We start from the raw sequence: 25,975 nt of genomic DNA, 5'->3' as shown, positions 1-25,975 counted from the left end.
AGTTTATTTCGAGTCTCGAGTCTTTCCCGCGAAACCACGGAAATCGTGACAGAACACCATAGTAAAACTCTGCACCCACCAACATCAATGGTACTCTGTACCCTTATCAAGCCCCTGTTTCCAAATATAAGTCAAGCACACTTGAAAAAGTAATTTTAAGTGCAATTCTGAGACATACATAAAGCCTATTTCTGCAAACAGCCTAAAAAGTGGACTAAAAGTACACTTTTCTATTTTTTACTTTAAGTATACTAGTAGTACACCTGAATACATTCTTTTTCGTAAGGGTAGAAACAGTGGAGACGATTAACGCCAGAGAAACTGCTACACAGAAGGCGTCAGAGAATATGTTTGACAATGTTACAAAGAAATTAAAACCAGGTAAACCACCAAAGATGAGCATTTTCCAAACGTTTAGATTTCTTGCTATTTTAACCCATGAATGACTTGACCACTACTCTGTGTTTTGTAATAAATATCAGGATTATTCATAGCTGTACCAGGAGAACTGCGTGGTTATGAGCTGGCACACAAAAGAAGCGGGAAACTCGATTGGAGAGAGTTGTTTCAGCCCAGTATAAAGCTGGCACACAATGGTTTTAAGATTGGGAAGGCCTTGGCCAAAGCAATTAAAGAGAATGAGGAAACAATTCTCAATAATGCATCATTGTGGTAAGAATAAATTATTTTTTAATCAGCTTTTTTTTATGATTAAAAACACACTTTTCAGTGGCAGCTGTTTTGTCCACAGATTAACACAACAAATATCCAAGGCAGATGTGATTATAATACTACAATCTATCTGTTTACACCAGGGTACCTAAAGCATTAGTCTTTCCATTTTCATAACCTCATCTTGCTTCTGTTCTTGTCTCTCTTTCCAGTGAAGTGTTTTGCAAATCAAAGAACAAGATCAAGGAGGAAAATGATGACATATCATTTCCTAAACTGGCTGAGACCTATAAGAAGATAGCAGACGAAAGACCAAATGCCTTTTACAATGGGTCATTAACTGAGAGTATAGTAAAAGATATCACTAAAGCAGGTAATTTCATGCTTAAATTTGACCCAGGAAAGCATAGAACTCTATATGCGAATTCAGAAGCAAATTCAGGCTAGAAGAGACGGACACCAGCGTGTAAGTCTATTATACCTATTGCTGTGTGCTGTTCAAATTATTTCTTGCTGTTTGGAGAGAATATTTGCGTTTCCCTACTTATTTGTAGTGTGTAGTTTAGTTGTGCTTTACTTATTCAGAGTGCTCTGACTGGTAACTTGTAAATTGTTTGCCTCTTAAGAGCACTTAAGTGTGAAGGTGTTAGTATCGACCTCCTGATTGGCTACTGGCTGGGCAAATTGGAACAAGCTTTCCGCGACTGTAACTATTTAAACTGCGCGCTCTCTGTCAAAGACTACGAGAGTAAAGACGTACGACTTTTTCCTGCGTGACTTTAACCAAGCAACTCACTTCAGTACATTTTCAAGCATTCTCACACACATCTTCACTTCCTCTCTTTCCTACATCTATCATGTGTTTCTAACTCATTCCGGTTGTCTCTCGACCTCGCCCTAACAACACAGGCAGACGACAATGCACTCTTACTAACCTACGCTCTGTCCCTATATCCTCTACTACACCTCTATCTTTCTCTGTTGGTCTGTGGAACAAAGCTGACTTCATTTCTGCTTTTTCTTTACGTTCTTCACTCAACATTTTGGGCTTGACTGAGACCTGGATTCGTCCAGAAGACTCAGCAACCCCAGCAGCTCTAGCCAACAATCACTCTTTCTCACACACACCTCGTCAGGTTGGCTGGGGTGGGGGCACTGGTCTGCTCATCCCAAACAATTGGAAATATTCAACCCACTCACTTCTATGTAATTACAACTTTTTTGAATTTCATGCAATCACAGTTACTACTCCGATAAAATTCCACACATTAATTTAATTTGTGGTAATTTACCGCCCCCCTGGACATATTCTAGACACCTTCCTAGAGGAGCTGGATGGATTGTTGTCCTCTTTTACAGAGGAAGGCACTCCACTCCTACTCTTTGGGGACTTCAACATTCATCTTGACAAACCTTAAGCTACACACTTCCATTCACTTCTAGCTTCATTTGACCTCAAACGCCTTATCACAACAAGCACCCACAAATCAGGCAACCAGCTTGATTTAATTTACACACGCAGTTGTACTGCAGATACCATTTCAGTACAACCGCTTCACATCTCTGACCATTTCCTTCTTACATTTAAACTACATTTTCCTATCTCTGAGCAACCAACCCCTATACCGGTTACTCTCCAACATAACCTTCGTTCCCTTTCTCCCTCCCATCTCTCCTCTGCTGTATTCTCCTCCCTTCCCTCACCTACCCATTTCTCTTCTCTGGATGTGAATGCAGCTACAGATACTTTGTTCAGTACTCTAACCTCCTGTCTAGACGACATCTGCTCCAGGCCAGCACGGACTGCCTCCTCTAACTCCTGGTTGTCTGATGTTCTCCGTGAGCATCGGGTCAAACTCAGGGCAGCGGAGAGAAAGTGGCGCAAATCTAAAGATCTGTCAGACCTGAGCAGGTATCAGACTTTGCTTTCTTCCTTCTCTGCTGAAATCCACACTGCCAAATCATCATACTTCCAAAACAAGATTATCAACACTTCAGACACACGTAAGCTCTTCAGATTCAAATTCAAATTCAAATTCAAATTTTATTTGTCACATACACATACATGTATACATACATGGTACGACATGCAGTGAAATGTTCTTTACAACCGTCCAGCATCAAAAAAGAAAACAGAATTTAAATATATATAAATATAAAATATAAACAAATATGTATAAAAATATGTATAGACTATCCAAAATACTAATAATTAAAAGAAAAACAAAAAGTTTTGCCGGAGCGGTCGTGACGGCAGCTGAACTCAACGGCGCCATCTTGGAATTTGAATTTGAATTTGAATTTGAATTTTTCGACTACCGATTCCTCCACTTTCTCCTTCTGCTCCCTCACTGAGGCAGAAGTATCCAAACTTCTCCTCTCCAGCCATCCAATAACATGTCCGCTAGACCCCATACCCTCTCATCTTCTGCAAGCAATCTCCCCCACAGTCTTGCCAGCACTCACGCACATCATCAACACATCTCTCCTCACAGGCACCTTCCCCACAGCATTTAAGCAGGCTCGGGTAACCCCACTGCTCAAAAAGCCCACTTTAAACACTTCCCTTATTGATAACTACAGGCCAGTCTCTCTTCTTCCATTCATAGCGAAAACACTTGAAAGAGTTGTTTTCAACCAGGTATCACTGTTTCTTTCGCAAAACAACAAACTGGACCATAACCAATCAGGTTTCAGGTGCGGCCATTCAACTGAGACTGCGCTGCTCTCAGTCACAGAAGCCCTGCGGACTGCAAGAGCTGAATTTAAATCATCAGTTCTCATTCTGCTGGATCTATCCGCTGCTTTTGACACTGTGAATCATCAGATCCTGCTGTCTACCCTCTCATCACTGGGCATCTCTGGGATTCCACTTTGCTGGTTTGAATCCTATCTCACTGGTAGGTTTTTTAGGGTGGCCTGGAGAGGAAAGTATCCACAGCACATCAACTGGTCACTGGGGTTCCTCAGGGATCGGTTCTTGGACCTCTCCTCTTCTCCATTTATACTACATCACTAGGCCCCATCATACAGGCTCACGGCTTCTTCTACCACTGCTACGCCGATGACACACAGCTCTACCTCTCTTTTCATCCAGATGATCTAACGGTAGCTACTCGGATCTCGGGTTGCCTGGCGGACATCTCGGCATGGATGCAAGCGTACCATCTACAGCTCAACCTGACAAAGACTGAGCTGCTTGTATTCCCTGCCACTCCAACTACACAGCATGACTTCACCATCCAGCTAGGTTCTTCTACAATTACCCCATCAACCTCGGTCAGAAATCTTGGTGTAATCCTCGATGACCAACTAACCTTTAAAGATCGCATTACAAAGACTGCTCGATCCTGCAGGTTTGCACTACACAACATCAGAAAGATCAGGCCCTTTCTAACAGAGCAAGCTGCACAGCTACTTGTCCAGGCCCTTGTCATTTCTAGACTGGACTACTGCAATGCTCTTCTGGCTGGACTTTCTCGTTCTCTGTTCCTGGCTGGTGGAACGATCTTCCCATACATATCCGGAATGCTGGATCTCTGTCAATCTTTAAGAAACAGCTGAAAACTCACATCTTTCAGCAATACCTGACCTCATCAAAAAAAAAAAAAAAAATTATTCTCACTTCTCCTTCCCCTTGTTTTTCCTTCCCTTCTGGCATGTACTAATTTGAACACTGCCTGTGACTGGGTGTTACAAGCACTTACTCTGTCTGTTCGTCTCTCAAAAAAATGAATCGCTGTTGTACTCTCAATTGTAAGTCGCTTTGGATAAAAGCGTCTGCAAAATGACTAAATGTAAATGTAAATGTATATAAGGGTCTTGTGATATAATCTGATCAAAGCATGAAAACATGTCTGAATCTTTCTTTGTTGTGATATAGAAGGGATAATAATGCGTGAGGACCTGATGAATTATAAGGCAGAGCTGAATGAGTATGCATTAAACTTCACTGTGGGGAATTACACATTTCATGTTCCTGATGCTCCATTTGGTGGACCCGTGCTCGCTCTGATTCTCAACATACTCAAAGGTCAGTGAATGTCTACAGGGATACTGGTCAAATTGTTTCACTATAAACAAAAATGCATAATTTTTTCTAAAAGGTTTTATTATGTATTTTTTCATGATCATTTTCATGATTTCATGATACTGGCCACTGTTAATAATAGGCTACTTAGTAAAAAGATGCAATTGAACACATTTAAAATCTACCATCTTTATATTATTTCTAAGTTCAGTGTGAAGTTAATATTAGTATTATATTATAGTAATAAATATAAAACATTCATATTTTAATAATTACAGAAAAATGTCTGAATAACTTACTTTTAAACAGCACTAATGTTAACCTTTTATAGATGTTGATGTTGAAAATATTAGTTAATTTAATATCTTTCTAATTTTATAGGCCCCTCAGAGAGAGTTCAGGATGGCTGTCATCCTTCTTGGCCCCCATCAAAAAATCATTTTGATAATCTAGCTCTCAAATGAAACTAAATGAATAGCCCTACACTACATAAACTACATGATCTGTGTATAAGGTGCAATAATTAGTGACTATATATGGATTACAGGTTAAAAAAAAATTAGTCTAATTTAAAAAAAAAAAAATTAAGAAAAATTTGTATATTTATATACTATATAAATTATATATATATATCTGTTTCCTCTGTGTGTTTGTGTGTGTGTTCTCACAGTTTTGGTTCTGGAGTAAGGTCAAACTTAAAAGTCATATATTTAATGACCAAATGAATGATTTTTGTAAACCTAAAAACGAAAGTGGAAAAGACAAAAATGTACAACCTAAAAAGAACAACCTAATCAAACCAGGTAAAAACACACATTTGCATGTCTTAAGTTACATCATTGAGTATCAAGTATAAATATAGACATTCATATGTAAAATAATATTTGTTTTAAAGGTAAAAGGCCACTTTCGTCAATGTGTCCCACAATCATTGTGGACAAACACAACGGAAAGGTCAAAATGGTGGTCGGAGGTGAAGGTGGGACCAATATCACCACATCAGTTGCTCAGGTAGAAATACCTTTTGTGCAACATTTTAAGCATTACATGAACTCTGGTATTTGACTTGTAACTAAAATCTTTCCAACTAGCGTCCCCTCTCTATCTCTTCCTCTCATCTCAGGTGATCCTGAACTATCTGTTCTTTGGCTATGACCTGCAGAAAGCTGTTGAAGAGCCCAGAGTTCAGATCCCAATAAATGAGACAAATGTAGAAGACTACTTTGTTGGGGTAGGATTCTTACATTTTTGTATTCTGTGACAGATTTATAAATGCCAAAATAGTAATAATTACTCTAATTCTCTCTGTGTTGCGTTGTGTATGAATGCAGAAAGCATTCATACACAATGCAACACACATCAATCTCCAGAATGTGTGCCTATAAATGTCCAAAAACTTGTCCCTGCACTGTAAAAAATTGCTGAAACAAAACAGACCTATTTATACAGTGACATACCACAGATCTTACCATTGATATTACATGAGGAGTACATACCAATTTTACATTGTAAGCAGCAACAGGGCATTTTAAGTGTTTATAACATGCATGCACAGGTAAATTAAATGATAAACTTTTACCCTCTTTCATATTGTTAACGTGAATGGGTAGCTGAAATATCCCCCACAATAAAAATAAATCAATACAAAATAAACAACAATACTGAAATAAGAGTGTGTGGTTTATCTATATGCATGATAGAGAAGGCCAACAGTTTCAAATAAAGCTCAACAGAATTACGAAAGCAACCCACTTAGAAGCACAACAGACATGATGCAGGAATCAACATGCTCTATCATCTCGTCCACTGCAAACACTCTGACTCCTCTGACTATGGTAATGTATTTTATGCTTCATTTATTAATTGCATTAGTTTTTTTGTTTGTTTATTTTTAACCATTTGGAAAGGAGGCTCAAAATGAAAACTGAAAATCCCTGAGAGAAACACAACTAGATAGGGCTAACATGGTTATATTTCTCTCTCTACTTCCGATGAAGTGATGTATAGAAGTGCCCAATTTTGTTTGAACTCGAGCAATCTAATTGTAGCTGGATGAACACCATATTTTACAAACCACACCCCAAAGGCAGGTACGAAACAAAAGAGGCGCGTGAGAACAATCTTTGTTTGACCAGTTGTGATGCGTGTTTGTCAAACACGCCAAGACTTGGCTTAAATAACCTCAGTAGGCGACTTCATTTGAATACGTGGACCTGTAGGTTATAAATAGACGCGAGACACCTCTGTCTGAAGAGACATCCATGCACGCCTACAGTGCAGCATTGAAGCACCTTTTTTAGGGAACAGGGTTACAGTCTATTCTCGAAGCTGTGCTGAAAAGCACTAATGGGAACGAGAATACCAACGCCGCAGCACTGGAAGTGATTCTTGTGTTGCTATTAGCAAACAAATATGCTGTATGTATTGAAAGCTTTTTCATATATTTTGGTCTAAAGGATAAAATTAACTTACATAATGAATGTGATTGAAATAAATAAGGAAAACAGCTGTCAACTACTTATTGCACAGTCATTATCAAGAGATGTTCGGTAACAGTAGATGAACACATTCGATCATGTTTACACTTGGTATTAAAATGTGTTTTGGTTGATTGGATCATAAGTGGGCACTGGAAACACATGCCTATTTACACCTGACATTTTAATCTGCATCTTCTGTCCACTTGTGACCAGATTAACTCTGTGGTCCTGATTAATAGAAGGATAAATGGGCGGATCCTTCTGTCACCATAACAACATGGGTGGGAGGGCTAAAGTTATCACACACTAGTATTACATCTGCTTTTATTTACAGCTGTTGTTTATTTTTAGTGATGAAATCTCGTATGATAAGAATGCATCCTTGTACATTTCTAAAAGATTGCACAAACACTGAAAAAAATATGCAAGATTTACTTAAAAAAACAGCGCATCATTCTTGCAAGCTTCTTTTTAAGCCATTTTTACATTGAATTTAAAGCAATATTACTGTCATGGCGTGGTTGTAGAGAAGGAGCTCTCTACGAGAAAATACTCTTAACAGTTATAATCATACACCTAGGAGCAAATAATACTACTACAGGCAGGTAACAAAAAACACACATAATAAAGATGCTATGAAAGATGCTTAATTAATACATAATTAACAAGACTGAAGACAATCAACAGAAAGTAGTTCACACAGAGCATGAGGGACATGAAAACAACAACAGAGTCTAACTGTCTGACAATTACCTTAAAATCTTTAGCTGGTGATGCTTAAATGTTTGAGTATCCTAGCAAATGGTTTTACTCAGATTTATTGGTTGGTGTAATACAATATTTTAAGTTATTTTTTTAAATTATCAAAATTTTGAGATCATTTAGATTACAAGATTTTAGTTATTTAACTTTAAAATACCAAGTCGCTTATCAACTTACAATTAGCTGTACATTACAAGCGGTGGAAGAAACAACAGACAACTGGGGACTATTAAAGTAAAGTACTTCATTATACAAATGCATCTTAAAACTTTTCTTAAAACATGCAACGGTGCTATCGTTATGGTAAGACAGTTAAGATGCATTAGAATGTACAGTAGTCCTTCTCCATGACCTCAACGAAGTCTTTCCAGACCCAGATTTTTGCCTGTACAACCACTTGGCCCACTGGTACCCATCAGCTGCCTTAGGAGTCTCATGAGCCAAACAGACTTAATGGGACACCTTCTTCAGCTTGACGGCATCCTCTACTTCTGGTGTCCACCACCTCAGGCTCCTTCCCTCCCAGAGAGGTGGCATTCCATGTCTCTTGAGGCAGATTCTGTGTCCTAGGATCAGGTCACCGAGGTCCCTGCCTTCGGCCGCCCCTCACAGGCACTACTCATTATCACAATGTAATTAGGTGTAGTCCACTGTAGACTTGATTTGTTCATTCAAATGTTGCCAAATTCCATGACATTGCATTTCCACATTATATAGTAAATTACATCTTGAATGGATTCTTTGATTCTTTCCGCATTTTCTCTGTTGTGGAATTCATTATCCAACATTTACACACACTTTGAGAACCCTTGTTTTATATTTAATTGTTGGCTGAATGGAGCGGATGGGATTATATAGCAGTGGAATATAAAGGAATCGGCAGGAATGGAGGAAGTGACTCTTGGTTTGTCGAGACGGCATTGTCATGCATGAAGATGATTTTGCAACCGTTTCTGCATTAAAGTTCTGAAGTTATTTGTTTGTAATTACAATCAGTATTTTCACGTCTGCGTGGTTAGTTCTGAATTTTTTATCACAAAATGGTTTTAAACCTCGAAATGGCGTCTCTGCTTTTCCTCGTTTTACTTTCGTTTTGCAGCAAGTAACCAGCTCCCTCTAGTGACATGACATAAACATGATGTAAAACTGTAAGAATGCAAACAGGTTTTATAAAATGGATAGATTTAGAGTTAGTGTTCACTGTAGGTATTATTACAGTATTATGAAGTACACTGCTCAGACTTCCATCGACTTTATTGATATGCATCTAAACCTACCCCTCACAAAAACTACATTTATGTAAAAATATGTTTTGGACCATTTATAAGTCTTTTTTAAGTGAACTTTGAATATGCAGGCTGGTCACAGGACATGTTTAATTGGGTAAAAATAAAGATATTAGAATATGAACATATGCATAATTAACTGGACTGGACTTGTAACAAAAAGCTGTTATTTTAATGTATTATACCGCATCGTTTTATTATCCAGATGTTTAGTTCTCAGTCATACTGTGTTCAGTTGCTTTAGTTGAAAGCACATACTGCTCTGAGAAAGTCATGCTGCTCCTCGCCACTAGAGAGAGCGAGACTGTGTTTCTAATGACTGGAGACTAAAGATAAACACGACTCACCTTGACACGAATAAACGAAAGTAAAAGGAAAGACGTATTAACAAGGTTTTAAGTGTTTAACACAAGGCAACACCCGCATGTTTCGTGGTAAAGCTTATTCTTCATGTAGCATTAACATAGTCTTTTAAAAAATTATTTAATAGTGCGTGTTGGATGTTGTATACAGATTTTAACACTTTAATGTTCAAGCTGTCTGTACAAAATGGCGGAAACATAGACGATGACAATTAAAGTCATTAAATATCATTAAATATGGAGCCTCGTCGTACATAATTGTGTTATCCTGATAATTCTGACGTAGTTGCATTTTTTCCTTCTTATTAAAAGGTCCGCAGTCACACTCTTTTTGAGTCATAGAAAGTAGGAGGGCAGCACGTCCAAAATGAGTTTGGATAAGAAGAGAGAGCATAAAGACATTATGTCTGAAGCAAGTACTTCAAGTAATGAATCCATTCACAATTTGCCCCCTGGAATCAGTGAGGCCACAGCGACATCTTACCCCTGGTATGAAATTAGGCACTTTTCTGAAACTTCACTCTCACTCTTCACTCTTGCCAGTGGAATGCTTTCCCAACCTTACCCTGAATAGGCCTTCAATTTATTTAATTTTTTTAAGAACTATTTATTTTCCTCATTTCTATTTAAACCTTTTCTTCTCTGAACACTCTTGAAACTTGGATCTTAATCAATCATTATGTTTTATTTTTAAATAAATGCTATATTTTAATGTTTTGTTTGTCCTCTGTCAATATTAGCAAGAGGAAGGGAGAAAGATCAAAATCTTCAGAACCCAGCAGTGTGTCTGTGAAGAGTGATAATTCCATGAAGATTTGGCCCGCTGCATTCAGTGATGAACCAGTGACCTCTGACCCTTTGTGAGTGCTGACTTGCTAGTTAACTGTATAGTGCATCAGATGAATAACAATTAAACAAAAATAAAATAACCCTAGAATTCTGAGTCATTTTGCTGATATTTTTTTCCAATTTTAACAGAGGAGAAATACATGAGACATCCCACTTTCAGAACCATGTCAGGCAAGACAAAACTGAAGCAGTCCTAAAGACAAAAGCACTGGAGACTAGTAATATGCAGAGAGTGAAAAACCAGCACAAAATCAGCATGAAGAAAAAGTATGAGATATTATTTGAGGGACACAAACTCCAACAAAATCAAACTCTCTTGAACAAGATCTATGCACAGCTCTATATCATTGAAGGAGTGAGTGAAGGAGTGAATAAAGAACATGAGGTTTTACAGATGGAGAAAACAGCCAGAGCAAAACACTCAAAAGAGACTCCGATTGTCACGGTCGCGTTTACGCGGGACGAAGTACACAAGGTTTAGAATGAACTTAAATGGGTTTAATTCCAAATAGGTAAAATAAAAGATATACAGACAGGCAGGTCGAACAGGCAGGCAGGATAAACACAGGTACAGACATCGGGTAAGGACCTTGACGCTCGGACCAACAGAACTCAAAACACAGGACTTAAATACACAGGGTAATTGACGAGACACAGCTGATGACAATAACATAATTAACACAGAGGGAAGGCAGGGCACAGGGAGCACATGGCATGAAACAAAAACATAAACACAGAGTCCAGAGATGTGACACCGATCTACCACAATGACATCTTTAAAGCCTTAGCTGAACCAGGACGTGAGGAGAAAGACCAGATCAAGACTGTTCTTACTAAAGGCATCGCTGGAATTGGAAAAACTGTTTCTGTGCAGAAGTTCATTCTGGACTGGGCCAAGGGAAAAGCCAATCAGGATGTAGATTTCATGTTTGTTCTTTCATTTTGAGAGCTAAACTTGATCCGAGATCATCAGTACAGTCTTCAGAGATTTTGCTGGACTTTCATCCTGAACTTCAAGATCTGGACTCAAAGATTTATGAGGAGTGTAAAGTTGTGTTCATATTTGATGGTTTGGATGAAAGCAGAATTACACTGATGTTTTCAGATGATCAGAAAGTTTGTGATGTGACTGAGACTTCATCGGTGAGTGTGTTGATGTCAACCCCCCCTCCAAATACATCATCGTCTGACAGAAATTCAGGGATTCACTGAGCCTCAGAAGGAGGACAGTTTCAAAAATAGAATCAGTGACCAGCATCAAGCTAGCAGAATCATCTATCATATCAAAAGAGCAAGAAGCCTCCACATCATGTGCCACTCCTGAAAGAAGATCTGAGAGCAGAAATCCCCCAAACTCTGACTGAAATGTACATCCACTTCCTGCTGATTCAGATCAACATGAGGAACCAAAAGTATAAGTAGAGTGATCTAGAAAAACTCCTAGGGTCAAACCGAGAAGTGATTGTGAAACTTGCTGAAGTTGCTTTCAAACAGCTGATGAAGGGCAATGTGATGTTCTATGAGGAGGACCTGATTGAGAGCGTTATAGACGTCATTGATGCCTCAGTGTTTTCTGGGATTTGTACTGAGATCTTTAAGGAGGAGTCTGTGATTAATCAGAGAAAGGTCTACAGCTTCATTCATCTGAGTGTTCAGGAATTTCTTGCTGCTTTTTATGTGTTTTACCATTATGTAATAAAAACAGAAGAAACATTGCAGTTTTGTGATGTGATACATAATTTGCATATAAATGCAGTAGATAAAGCCCTCAAGAGTGAGAATGGTCACCTGGATTTGTTCTTGTGGTTCTTGCTAGGCATCTCACTGGAGTCCAATCAGAGACTCTTACAGGATCTACTGACACACACAGAGAATAGCTCAGAGTACATTATGGGCTAATTAAAATTTTTGTGTGAATTATTTCTTTAATTAAATGAACACAGGTAAACAGTATGACAAGTCAAAACGGGAAACTAGGTCAATGAAACAAAACAAGGCAGAAGAACAGGAGCAGGAGAAAATATAACTAAAAGGCCACAACCATTTATAAGTTCATGATATTTTAATGCAGAAATCTGAGACAACACTGTGTTTCTATAGGTTTTTTTAGAACAAGGGAAAAAATAGATTGGATAGGGAAAGCTCTGACTTTGTGTGGCTGGCCCTTAATGTCTCTTTTTTTTTTTAATTTCATGCTTTGTACATTATTTAAGATGTATGTGTCTGTGTTTTGAATCCATTTGTAGGTTGTCAGGCTGTATGGTGACGGAGGAAGGCTGTGGTTATTTGTCTTCAGCTCTGAGTTCAAACCCCTCACACCTGAGAGAGCTGGATCTGAGCTACAATCACCCAGGAGATTCAGGAGTGCAGCTGCTCAAACACAAACTGGAGGATCCCAACTATAAACTGATACTCAAGTATGTGGGTCTTTATTTATGTATTTATTTATTTTTTTTACACTACCTAATAATATTGGTAATGCTGTTTGATATTGGCTGAACAATATAAAGTCAACAGCTGTTGGTTATGCAACTTGCCTACCAGCATTGTGTTTTTACTGGCATTAATCAGTGAACAAAACCACTCTTTGCAGCACCAAATCAATTGTTTTGCACTTGAGAATAGGCAGTTGAAGAACTTTTCTTCAATGGATTTACTCTTTAATCTCAGTGGCTTCTTTCTGAGAGACAGGTTTTTAGAGTTGCATGCACCTTGAAGTATCTGAAAAAGGTTAACATGTAGCCCACAAGACAAAATAATAATTGAGTAACTTGGTTTAAGACTTTAAGTATGATATACCTGGATGATCTTGTGTTTTGTAATAATTATTTACGAGTTAAACTGCCCAGTTTTCTTCAGCAAAATTCTCCAATTCCTGCAAATTCTTTTAGTTTTCGGCATCATTTCCAACACAGTAACCATGATATTTTGAAAGTTGACTTTCTGGGTCTATTTTCCTAAACATTTATTTATTTAACATTTGTGGTTTATATTTGTTTGTAGTGTTGACCATGGAGCACCTTTCAGAATCACACCTGGACTGAGGAAATGTAGGTTGTGTCTTTTATTCACACACACACACACACACACACACACACACATTCTTCATGCATCTCACATCTTGGTTTCTTTGTTCAGATGGCTGTTATCTCGCAAGACTGGACCCAAACGCAGCACACACTCAACTCATCTTGTCTAAAGAGAACAGAAGGATGATGCATGTTAAAGAGCCCCAGCCGTATCCTGATCATCCAGACAGGTTTGAGCTCTATGAGTAGGTTCTGTGTAGAGAGAGTCTGACTGGATGCTGTTACTGGGAGGCTGAGCGGAGAGGGATGCCATGTGTCAGATTGAACAACCTGCTTTGAGATACAACTGAGACACTGCAAACTTATTAAATATATTCCATTAAAGTAATATATGATTTAATATGTTCATCCTTTAATATGTTTATCTATCCCGTATATTGTTGTAAGCATTTCATACCATTATTGTATTGAACAAATCCATTTTCATTTGGTATGATTTTTTTAAAAGCTATCATAAATCATAGTTTTAGAGGATCCATAGACTCTGATCAATCAATCATTGTTATGGTCAAATCTGAAAAAATATGTTTATTTAAAATAATGTGTTTTGCTGATCATTTGTTTTTGTTATATTTATTGTAAAGTATTAATGGAGTAAATGGTAAAGTAAAAAAGTAAAATAAATAAAAAAGTTAATATAGTACATTTGTATACAGCATGTAAATGCCATACTCATGTCTTTGTGTTTTTGATTTACTGTTAATTTACTTTTGCATTGCATAAGGATTTGCACTATAATTATATGTACTCAGTTGCATTTCTGAGATTAATTATTTGAATATTTTTACTGTGTCTGGTTTAGAATTCATTGAAGGATTTTATTTATAAATTACAGTCTTATTTTAGACAGTTCATCTAATTTGTTAAATTACTTATTTTTACATTTTCTTGATTCTTAAAAGAAGCATAACAGACGAAGTTTCACCCAATCTCACGTTAATCACTGCATCCTTCATATCTCCAAAAACTCTAGTTTTATCATATATAAAAGAAAGATACAGCTTTACGATTCTCTCCAGAGAGACCCGAGCTCCTGGAGGCGTGTCGTGTGGGCGGAGCTAAGGAGCACTGACATTTGATTTCTTTTCACTCACCGTCTGCCGTTCTGAACCATACCCCAGGTTTCAGCTCAATTTGAACAGCGTTGAAATAATGCATTAAAATGAATCTGCTCCCGTCCTGACTGTAGAGCAATTTTGTGCAGAGATTCACAAACACATGAGACACGCTTCACAAATGAATGCCAGGCTGTTGCTGTCGTTTCAAATCACATTTTATTTGTGAATTAAATTAATGTTTGTGAAGCTGTGGATCTAATTTTGTTAATTTGTCAATATGTTTTTGTCTTTAAGTTAATTTGTGCAATCTTAATAATGTAACACCTCTTTATAACCCACTACCCACTGACCTTCCTGCGATGACGTCGAGGAAAACTCAACCTTCTGTCTGGACTAATTCTATCTTGGACTTTCTGCATTGTAATTCATCCTGCTGTTTTGTAACGCATCCTGCTGTGTAGTGACTTGCTTTTGTCTGTGGAATGATTTGCTTTTGTCTTGTAATAATTTGCTTTTGTGAAGCTGCTTTGGAACAATAGCCATTGTAAAAAGCGCTATACAAATAAACTTGAATTGAATTGAATTGAATTGAACTACTTACAGTATCTACCCGCATTTGTGTATTTGTATGAAATATATATATATATATATATATATATATATATATATATATATATATATATATATATATATATATATATATATATATATATATACGTTGCTTTTTTATCATAAACACATAAAATATAATTTGTTTACACACATTCTGGGCTACATTGACATTGCTTTCTCTGCTCTTTTGAAACCAATATTCTGAACAAAAATCAGCTGATGAACCAGTCCTTCAGGCTTGGTAAGACTGTAATAGTGATCTGTGCCACGAGAGGGACAAAGAGAGCTGTAGCAGGTGACTATAAAGAAGTGAAAGTAACCGAGGTGAAGGGAGAGACGCCATTTCCTTTAAACTGCTTTAAACTGCTGTCTGTTTTTCGGTAAGCTGCTCTTTTGTCTTTTATGTAGTATTTCAATCCCGCATCTCTACATTTAGACAGTTAGCACCTCAGTGACTGAAAAGTATATTTTGATAATCGCTCAAGTTCCTATACATAACCCAGATTCTACTATAGATTAAAATCTTCCGTGTATTTGTTTTAAATCTAGCATTTTAGTAGATGTCAATGAAATTGAGTTTGAGAATGAGTTCATAATGTTTATGTAAAAATATAAGAATATATAAATGTATATAAATGTATAGCCTACTGTATGTGCATATATATATATATATATATATATATATATATATATATATATATACACACACACACATAATAAATATACTCTTGTACGTTTGATGAGATTAATCGTGACTAATAATTTGACGACACTAATATACACAGTACATTCTTTAACTATATGTTTACTTTTGCTTTTACTTTTAACTCACTATTAAGCTCAGCTCTGTACAAAAACAGATAATTTTTTTAATGTTCATAAAACAAAGGCACCTTAATATCTCGGGCCTATGCAAATTATGATTTTATTTATATATATTTTTATTCATGTTTCACAGTTGTATATTTGTTATTTACATTAACTTCCTAATTCTGGAGGGTGACGACACATTAAAATGCTAGATGACTTTTTGATTATGTTTATTGGGTGCAGTCTAACATGTTTTAATGCTTTATTATATTTTAACGTTTTATTATATATAGGTTAAATACATTACAAATAAAATACTAATATAAAATAGAATTAAAAACAAAGTCCCGTACAGCTGGAGACCTCCCTCTCAAGAAGCTCACTATAAAAACACAGCCATCTTATCAGTCTGCTCTTCTGCGAAGATCTTTCTAAGATGTCCTCCTCTCGCGCCGGGATCTCAGCACTCAACGGGAACATTCCTGTTCTTCAATGTTCTTACTAATACATATTTTATCTCAGACTATACTTTAACTAAATGCTACCTATATCATACCTAATGTCTTTTCTCAATAAACTACGTCTGACGGGACCTTTAAAGGGTTAAAGCAGTGATCTCACACTCAATTCCTGGAGGGCCACAGCTCTGCAGAGACTAGCTGGAGTTCAGTACCCTGCTCATACGAAGAATATATATTATTCTACGGAATATAAAAGATAAAAGATTTTGAGGAATGTTTATTTTGTTTTTGTTTTTTTTCAGAGGCTGTTCTATGATGAGTTCCCTCACTTGTAAAAGGTGATAAAACATTCACATGTACACACATGCGCACACAAATAAAACATAGTATATAAGCTGGATTTGTAGTATTTGGAAGAAACCACAGATCAGAATTACGTTTTCTGAAAAATAAGTATCATAGCTCAATAACTCTGATTGTGATGTTTCAGATGCTGGATTGCCACTTTGACTGTAGTGACTCTGATGGTGTTAATCAGAATTATATACTCTCTGAGACCCTCTGATAAGTGCTATGCTAAAGCAGCAGTGGCATCGGATGCCGGGACTTGCTCTGAGATTGGGAGGTATGATTCCAAATAATACGTTTATGTTTCTGGAAGAGATTTCTTGGATGAGTGATGAGGCTCAGTAAGATTAAGTTGTTGCTCTTTGTGTTTGCAGGGACATCTTGGGGCGTAAAGGTTCAGTAGTTGATGCTGCTATCGCTACTATGCTGTGTGTGAGCCTGGTTAATGCTCAAAGCATGGGCATCGGCGGAGGAGCAGTTTTCACTATATATAATGCATCAACAGGTACAAGAGTTTTGAGAGACTTCTTCCCACAACAGTCTTCCACAATAGCAACAGCCTCAGGAAAAAAGAAATTAAGCCTCTTATGAGTGCTCGTATTTATAAAGGGCATCTTAGACTAGTGAATTGTATACTATATGCAGTATCTTAAGAAATTCTGGCCAGGAAATAAGAAAATAAGTGGCAAAATAAGTGAAGGAACCATGTTGAGTATATGGCCTTTGGTTCAGTTTTTCATTTTGTTCATGTTGAAATCAGCCAAGCATTTTAATTTCGGTGGTAGTTCTGGGTGAGATCCCTTCTTTTAGGCTTCGTAAGTTAACTTCCTGAAGAAGGCATTAGTCACTACTTTTTGTGTAACAGTTTCATTTTCACGCTTAGGAAAGGTAGAGACAATTAATGCAAGAGAAACTGCTCCACTGAGTGCGTCACAGGACATGTTTGGAGAACATCCAGAGAATGCAAAAGCAGGTACACCGTAAAAATTGGCATGAACCCAAATCCAGTTTCTATAATGGTTTTACAGCACAGACTCAGACATTAGCGCTCACAAGAGCTGCTGTGATTTATTAAAATAGCAAAGTAAATGTATCTGATGATTTCTTGCAATTTTGAACCTCGAATGAGCCACTTCTCTGTGTTTTGTCAATGAATGGTAGGATTATTTATAGGTACACCAGGACTGCTGCGTGGGATTGAGTTAGCACACAAAAGACATGGGAGACTGAAATGGAAGGAGCTGTTTGAGCCCAGTATAAAGCTGGCACGAAAGGGATTTCAGATTGGCAAGGCCTTATCCTTAGCCATTAATGAGACTAGTGGCACAATTCTGAATAATGCAGCATTGTGGTAAGAATAAGTCATTTGTGAACTTCAAAAAACTAGGCAAAGTTTGTTAAAAAATTCTCTGAATTATTTAGGTTATCCCTCAATATGTTATTATTTATGCTCGGGTCTCTAAATAATTTGCGCTTTAATTTTGACAGCATCATCTTGCTTCTGTTCTTGTCTTTCTTTTCTTTCTAGTAAAGTCTTTTTTGTGGCTCGGACAACAAAAGAATCTTAAGGGAAAAGGATACAATAAGATTTCTCCAACTAGCTCACACTTATGAGAAGATAGCAGAAGAAGGACCAGATGCATTTTACGAAGGGTCACTGACTCAGGATATACTGAATGATATCAAGGCTGCAGGTTTTTATTGCTTACATTTCTGATTTAATGCTTGAATTTCTGACTTTATTCAAATCTAAGTGGTCTAGGGCTTAATTTGATCAAAGCATGAAAACGTGTCTGAATCTTTCTTTCTTGTGATATAGGAGGGATAATAACGCGTGAGGACCTGATGAATTATAAGGCAGAGCTGAATGAGTATGCATTAAACTTCACTGTGGGGAATTACACATTTCATGTTCCTGATGCTCCATTCGGTGGACCTGTGCTCGCTCTGATACTCAACATACTCAAAGGTCAGTGAATGTGCATCTGTGTAATTTTTATTGTTTTATTCTTCTAATACTTACATTTACATTTATTCATTTTAGACACTTTTATCCAAAGCAACTTACAATTGACTAGTTAGTATCCCGAAAATTAATAATGATACTTGTGAAACAAACTTGTTTAAGTGTTTTCGATATGAATGAGAAAGGATGCGACTTGTGGCTATGTATGGTGTCCCATGCTTGGAATTTGTGTTAAATACACAGCAGCGAGTAGCTAACAACCATACACATGCACCTGTTAGGCAGCCAATGCTGCAGCTCCCAGAGAGCAGTTGGGGGATCTCATGGGTCTCACCTTAGCCACACCAGGGACTACCACCCTGGTAGATAACCACCTACAATCCCTGCTGGAACCCGTGACCTTCTGGTTACAGTGGGACTTTATATTTCTGATTTCCTCCGTAATGAACCTTAAGAAAGAATCATACCCCTTAACCAACGAGCTAGTATATGGGTGAAAGACGGGTATGTAGCTCTCTGTAAGAGAAGTGTTTAATATAGGGGTTTTGAGCAGAAAATGAAATGGTCTGAAGAGATTACACATGTTTGGTCTTGTTGTGGAAAATAAACATTTTACAGTATGCACGTGAGCATAGAAAGATGAAAGCAAAGATGGATACATATTCAGGTGGGACATGCCCAGAACAGATGCCTGAGCCACCGAGGCTGGAGGAGAGCCCAACTATCTCTATTCGTTACCTCTCCACCTCCTGTACTAACTCCCATTTATTTTTACAGTGTATGTTTTCTCCAGACATCTGTTCACCATTTAAATTTTAAGATCATACCATCCAGTATGAAAAGCAACACTTTTATATCTGTCTGTGTATTTAATATTAGTCTTTAAGTAATTATTTTACAATTTTCTATGGTTCACTTCAAATAATCACACATTAATTTTCAGGTTACAACATCTCAAAAAGCAGTGTTTCCACAACAAAGAACAAGACTTTGACCTATCATCGCATGATAGAGGCTTTCCGCCCGCTGATGTCCAAAAGGGTAAACTAGGAGACCCACTGCATGAAGACCTCACTGAGGTGAATTCAGATCTACTTATATATTTCTTGGGCCTCTATCAGATATCTGCAGGCTATTATGGGTTAGTTGACCCAAAAATACTTTAAAAAAGATCATTTTACTGTTTCAAAGACATACCACAGATATGTTGAAGTAATTGTGTTGTTGGTAAAATCCTGGAATCCCCAGTTTGAGTCCTCCATTGCTGATCCTCTTCCACTCACTCTAATCCATTGTTCCCTGTCTTGTTTACGCTTTTCTTCACTGTCATACTATTATTTACTGACGTTCCTTTCCAAATATTTGAACCAAACATGAAGCGGTAACATGACGTCATATATCTCAAGACACCTTCTGTCAAAGACATCAAGCCAATGCAAGTGAATAAATTACAGAATTTTCAATTTTGGGTGAACTTCACCTTTGAGACAACTCTTAACTCTCAACTCTTTTAACCTTTTGCCACATCTGTTCTGACAGGAGTATCTTGTGTTATGATAGACGTCACTTTCTCAAAGCCTGCTGGTGTTCATATATTTACAAATTTTTAATATCATTTCACAGATTGTCAAAGATATGACCTCTGAGAGCCTTGCAAACAAGATCAGGAGTAAGATCAAAGATGACATCAAACAAATCAGCTACTTTGAGCAGGAGGACAGCGATGGTGTACCCTTTGATCATGGCACGTCTCACCTGTCTGTCCTTGCTGAAGATGGGAGTGCAGTGGCCGTCACCAGCAGTATCAATAACTAGTAAGATAAATATAAGAGAGCAGCGTTTCGTAATCTTGGTCTTGTTCTAACACACCCAGTTTTATTTACTGAGCGCTCTTCCATCTATAATATTGAACATGTTAGAAGTTGTCAGAGAATCATTGAAACTCGCTCAACTTCCAGTATGTTTATTATTTTCAGAGCCTCGACAAGCATTACAGACTGGAAATCTGAAAGTATGTCAGAGGCAGTAGTTTAGTCTGTCACTCCAAATTATCTGCAGCAAGAGCAGTCAGAAATTTGACATCTACCTCAAAATCTTAAGATGGTGGAATATAGTCTTTAGCAATGATTACAAGATTTATTCAAAAGAAAATAATATCTCACCAGGACCATCATTAGTGGAGATAAAGGTGGTGATAGTGGGGCCCGGTGATTTCGTCCCACTGCCTAGGACCTGTGTGAAAGACACTAAGGAACAAACAAACAAATTTTATGAATATGCTTTGCTATTCTTTGCTAGTCTGGATATCTTGTGTTCTCACAGTTTTGGTTCTGGAGTGATGTCAGACTCAACAGGCATTATATTTAATGACCAAATGTGGGATTTCATTGATCCTGAGATGATAAGTGGACCTGGCCCAAACAACTTAATTAAACCAGGTAAAGAAAAAGAAATAAAGAAAGTAAAAACATCAATGTAAACATAATTGTTTACATGTAAAATAATATTTGTTTTGACAAAGGTAAAAGGCCACTTTCGTCAATGTGTCCCACAATCATAGTGGACAAACACAACGGAAAGGTCAAAATGGCGGTCGGAGGAGCAGGTGGAACCAATATCACCACATCAGTTGCTCAGGTACACAAAAAATGAAAATCTGAAGATGAAAAAACATAGTGGCTAAGTGTATATGTTTTAAGAAGTTACTGTCATTTTTAAATGTATTTGTCTTTTATCCAAAAACCGTTTTACCCTGTGTCTCTTATCTCAGGTGATCCTGAACTATCTTTTCTTTGGCTATGACCTGCAGAAAGCTGTTGAAGAGCCCAGAGTTCAGATCACAATAAATGAGACAAATGTCGAAAAAGACTTTGATAAGGTATACGATTCTTACATTTGACAACAAAGGTTTGTCATATAAATCAAATTTATAAAGTCAGAAAAGTTATAACTATATAAAAAAAATCTCTATGTGTTTTATTTCTGAATGCAGAGTGTAATTGATGGGCTGAGGCTGAAGAATCATATTATATATCACAATACTGCATTATCAGTGGTCCAGGCAATTGGACGAGAGGGGGACAAAATCTGTGCTGAATCTGACCACAGGAATTACGGCTATCCCGCTGGATACTGATGCTGCTGTTGTCTAATGCAGCAAAAGAAAAACCTCCAAAATAGTGTTTCGGGTGTTTCATGGTGTTTCTGATTTCTGGCACATTTGGTTAGATTTAGGGGCTAAATTGCATAAATACATACAATATAATTCATATTATATGTATTTATGTGTTGGTCGGAGGAGCAGATGGAACCAATATCACCACATCAGTTGCTCAGGTCCACAAAAAAATGAAAATCTGAAGATGAAAAAACATGTAAATACATTTAACACAGTGGTCTTAAATACAATTCCTGGTGGCCACTCTGCACAGTTTAGCTACAGCCCACACCTGGGCTGTATGTGAAATGGCCATTTTTAAGTGACGTCTGAAACCATAGTGGATGTTCTCTTCAATGCACCCGCATATTGAGTTTGAGGTAGGAGTTAGGACAATTCAAAGAATATATAACTAGATGCCTCTGTTTCTATGAGCTGAGATACGTAAGCCGTCTGCCATATTATTTTGATTCGACATTATTTACCATAGGAGTCACTGAACATTTAAAAAGATGCTACAGTTCTGTGTGAACCTACAGTATGGTGAATGACTTCAAATACACCGCTCCGACATGGCGGTTCAGTGAGGCTTCTAGTATGTATATTAGGGCCGAAGATGGACGGGGATCCCTAAGAGGAAAACATGATTTTAAATTTTTTATAGTAGCGGACAGCAATTTCTGCAGAGGGGAATAATATAGAACATTCCACCCCCAAAATTGCTGAATGGCTAAATGAGAAAACATTTCACTCTAATATTTGTATATAATAATGCAGTGTTAATGTGCTGGTATCTTAAGGACTGCCGTGGATATTTGACTAATGAAGTATGTGATATTCTTTATATTCTGTGTGCTGGTCAGATCACTCTGACAGAAATTATTATTTTTCAATGTGTTTTAATAGTTTTAATAAAATCTGTACTTATGTCTTTTCAAAATAAATGAAAAGAAACCAAGCATGGTATATTTGTTGTACACACACACACACACACATACACACACACACAAATATATATTAATGCTAAGTGTAAACAGGATTTAAGGGTTAAAACAGTAAAGTTGGCATTACAATAACTGTGCATCTACAACCACTAAGGTGATTACTGACCACAGCCACAGGAGTCCTGGTGCTTGTACATGATGCTCGTTATGGGCAAACCATGACTAGCACAGAAGTTCAACAACAGAACACCACTTTGGTTCAGATCAGGGGGGTCGTTCCTCCCAATCACGCCCCTCCAGGTGTCACTAGCAGATTGACAGAGTATCCAGTCGGAGCACTTTCCAGCACCCCACCCAAAGACTCCAAGAAGGCCGGATACTCTGCACTGCCATTCGGCCCCTAGACACAAATAACAGGACGAGACATATTCCCAAGCCAAAGGCACAAGGAGACGACCCTCTCACTCACCAGGGTGAACTCCAACACATGGCGGCTAGGCTAGAGGACTATGAGCAAGCCTTATGAGGAGATGGGTTTAAGAGCCCAAGCTGTGCGTGGAGGTGAGCCTGACTATCTCTAGTTGGTACCTCTCAACGTCTCGCACTAACTCCTTACACCCCAGAGAGGTGACATTCCATGTCCCTAGAGCCAGAATCTGCTCCCGAAGATTGGGTCGCCAGGGTCTCCCGCCGGCTGATGCCCAAACCACAATGCAGGTGGTGAGCCCACGGAAGGTTGGGCCCACATCGCTCCTTTGGACACATGGGGTAACTCCTGGAGTTGGTGGGGCTCCAGGGTGGGGCCTCAGCTGCACCGCACCGGGTGACGTCACAACCTCATATATATTTTTCTTCATAAGGGGGGATGGACCGCTCTCTTTCTGGCTTGTCACCTAGGACTTGTCCCAGGAGAGGTTCATGCTTATTTCTTGTTAAAGCCACTTATAAACAGGAATTGATAGCTTCTTTAAGTACACAAAAGATTGTTTAATCTAACTCGTGTTTCAGATGATTATAATTATCCATATTTATCAGATGCTTGTTATTATCCATATTCAGATAATTATCTTTATTTATTACAAGAGGTCTGAAATTGTGTAATGAGCTGTCCCATGCATATTAGATAATTCCAGTCTTTATAAACCTTTAAATTGAAATTGTATTTACTATCTTGTGTAATGTAATGCTGTTTGTGTTTTTTGTATGTTGTGATCAGATCTGTGCCATCATCTACATTCCACTGTCAGACCCACATCAGGGAGGACAAACCTAAAGCAGTCCTGCAGAAACATATACTGGAGAAAGAAAACCTGCAAAGACTCAAAGACCAACACAAAACCAGTATGATGATCAAGTATGAGAGATTATTTGAGGGATTGAAACTCCAAAAGAATGAAACCCTCTTGAACAGAATCTACACACAGCTCTACATCATAGAGGGAGAGAGTGAAGGAGTGAATAAAGAACATGAGGTTTTACAGATGGAGAAAACAGCCAGAACAAAACACTTACAAGACACTCCAGTCTACTGCAATGACATCTTTAAAGCCTCACCTAAACCAGGATGTGAGGAGAAAGACCAGATCAAGACTGTTTTTACTAAAGGCATCGCTGGAATCGGAAAAACCGTCTCTGTACAGAAGTTTATTCTGGACTGGGCAGAGGGAAAAAACAATCAGGATGTAGATTTTATGTTTGTGCTTCCTTTTCGAGAGCTGAACTTGATCCAAGATCATCAGTACAGTCTTCACGATCTGGACTTAAAGATTTATGAGCAGTGTAAAGTTGTGTTCATCTTTGATGGTCTGGATGAAAGCAGAATCACCCTGATGTTTTCAGATGATCAGAAAGTTTGTGATGTGACTGAGACTTCATCGGTGAGTGTGTTGATGTCAAACCTCGTGAAAGGAGAGCTGCTTCCCTCTGCTCTCATCTGGATCACCTCCAGACCAGCAGCAGCCAATCAGATCCCCTCCAATAAACAACACTCTCAATCATCTCACACATCAGAAGAGCAAGAAGCCTCCACATTATGTGCCACATCCCCGTCTTTTGCTGGATCTCATCCACTGTGCTTCAGAAGATCCTAGAAGAAGATCTGAGAGCAGAAATCCCCCAAACTCTGACTGAAATGTACATCCACTTCCTGCTGATTCAGATCAACATGAGGAACCAAAAGTATTAAGAGAGTGATCCAGAAAAACTCCTGCAGTCAAACCGAGAAGTGATTGTAAAACTTGCTGAAGTGGCTTTCAAACAGCTGATGAAGAGTAATGTGATGTTCTATGAGGAGGACCTGATTGAGAGCGGCATAGATGTCACTGATGCCTCAGTGTATTCTGGGATTTGCACTGAGATCTTTAAGGAGGAGTCCGTGATTAATCAGAGAAAGGTCTACAGCTTCATTCATCTGAGTGTTCAGGAATTTCTTGCTGCTTTCTTTGTGTTTTACCATTATGTAATAAAAACAGAAGACACATTGCAGTTTTGTGATGTTATACATAATTTACATATAAATGCAGTAGATAAAGCCCTCAAGAGTGAGAATGGTCAGCTGGATCTGTTTCTGCGGTTCTTGCTTGGCATCTCACTGGAGTCCAATCAGAGACTCTTACAGGATCTAATGACACACACAGAGAACAGCTCAGAGAGCATTAGGAGAAACACACAGTACATTAAAGAGAAGATCAGAGATGGACATGGACTCTCCACTGAAAGATCCATCAATCTATTCCTCTGTCTGCTGGAAGTGAAAGATCAGACTCTGTCCAGAGAGATTCAAGAGTTTGTGAAATTAGAAAAAAACTCAGAGATGAAACTCTCTCCTGCTCACTGCTCTACAATCTCCTACATGCTTCAGATGTCAGAGGAGCCACTGGATGAGCTGGACCTCAAGAAATACAACACATCAGATGAGGGCAGAAGAAGACTGATACCAGCTGTGATCAACTGCAGAAAAGCCATGTGGGTGAAGAATCTTTGTGAAAATCTTTTCTTAATAGAATTACAGTTTCTATTGGCAAATATTTTATCTTAAGTATAATTGCTTTATTTTATAATACATTTACATTAGGGTTAGGGTATAGGGT

The 25,975-nt window shown here is 37.9% G+C and overlaps 4 protein-coding genes across 6 annotated transcripts in view; all 4 read left to right on the top strand.

Moving 5' to 3' along the window:
- The first annotated feature begins 68 nt into the window (after positions 1–68).
- On the top strand, positions 69–12,811 carry LOC122361856 (glutathione hydrolase 1 proenzyme-like). 3 transcript variants are annotated; one of them, XM_043263065.1, is made up of 10 exons: positions 69–381; positions 483–672; positions 885–1,045; positions 4,556–4,705; positions 5,598–5,713; positions 5,826–5,933; positions 6,403–9,664; positions 9,905–10,081; positions 10,333–10,452; positions 12,688–12,811. In XM_043263065.1, exons 1-7 carry the CDS (start codon positions 348–350, stop codon positions 6,595–6,597), a joined length of 954 nt encoding a protein of 317 aa, XP_043119000.1. In that variant the 5' UTR covers positions 69–347; the 3' UTR covers positions 6,598–9,664; positions 9,905–10,081; positions 10,333–10,452; positions 12,688–12,811. The 3 variants fall into 3 exon arrangements, with proteins under 3 accessions (XP_043119000.1, XP_043118903.1, XP_043119089.1); XM_043262968.1 differs by lacking the exon at positions 12,688–12,811 and adding an exon at positions 10,571–11,042; XM_043263154.1 differs by lacking the exons at positions 6,403–9,664; positions 12,688–12,811 and adding an exon at positions 10,571–11,042.
- Positions 9,960–21,991, top strand: LOC122349510 (glutathione hydrolase 1 proenzyme-like). Its single transcript, XM_043245577.1, is given in 18 exon segments — positions 9,960–10,081; positions 10,333–10,452; positions 10,571–10,907; positions 11,936–12,067; positions 16,774–16,802; positions 16,962–17,096; positions 17,194–17,324; positions 17,703–17,792; positions 17,981–18,170; positions 18,353–18,513; positions 18,639–18,788; positions 19,729–19,824; positions 19,827–19,864; positions 20,409–20,599; positions 21,108–21,223; positions 21,307–21,422; positions 21,556–21,663; positions 21,778–21,991. Coding segments are annotated over 18 exon segments (2,406 nt in total). The 3' UTR covers positions 21,922–21,991.
- Positions 15,499–25,975, top strand: part of LOC122356751 (NACHT, LRR and PYD domains-containing protein 12-like) — a 25,546-nt gene continuing 15,069 nt past the window's right edge. The window contains exon 1 of the mRNA XM_043255903.1: positions 15,499–15,580. The gene's annotated coding sequence lies outside the window, so the exon portion shown is untranslated. The remainder of the gene's footprint in view (positions 15,581–25,975) is intronic.
- The window catches only part of LOC122349500 (NLR family CARD domain-containing protein 3-like), a 5,191-nt gene continuing 2,868 nt past the window's right edge, over positions 23,653–25,975 (top strand). Inside the window, 2 exon segments of the mRNA XM_043245565.1 lie at positions 23,653–24,875; positions 24,878–25,850. Of these exon segments, the coding sequence (XP_043101500.1) occupies positions 24,230–24,875; positions 24,878–25,850 (1,619 nt within the window). The 5' untranslated portion in view covers positions 23,653–24,229.

This window comes from Puntigrus tetrazona, chromosome 1 (assembly GCF_018831695.1).
Source record: "Puntigrus tetrazona isolate hp1 chromosome 1, ASM1883169v1, whole genome shotgun sequence".
Classification (NCBI taxonomy): domain Eukaryota; kingdom Metazoa; phylum Chordata; class Actinopteri; order Cypriniformes; family Cyprinidae; genus Puntigrus; species Puntigrus tetrazona.
This window is presented reverse-complemented; position numbering and strand designations above follow the sequence as displayed.

Excerpts from the sequence above, each read along its gene's own strand:
- LOC122361856 (XM_043263065.1), top strand. The coding sequence starts at position 348 with ATGTTTGACAATGTTACAAAGAAATTAAAACCAG. Across the intron at positions 382-482 it reads TACAAAGAAATTAAAACCAG|GATTATTCATAGCTGTACCA; the intron begins GTAAACCACCAA and ends AATAAATATCAG. Across the intron at positions 1,046-4,555 it reads AAAAGATATCACTAAAGCAG|AAGGGATAATAATGCGTGAG; the intron begins GTAATTTCATGC and ends GTTGTGATATAG.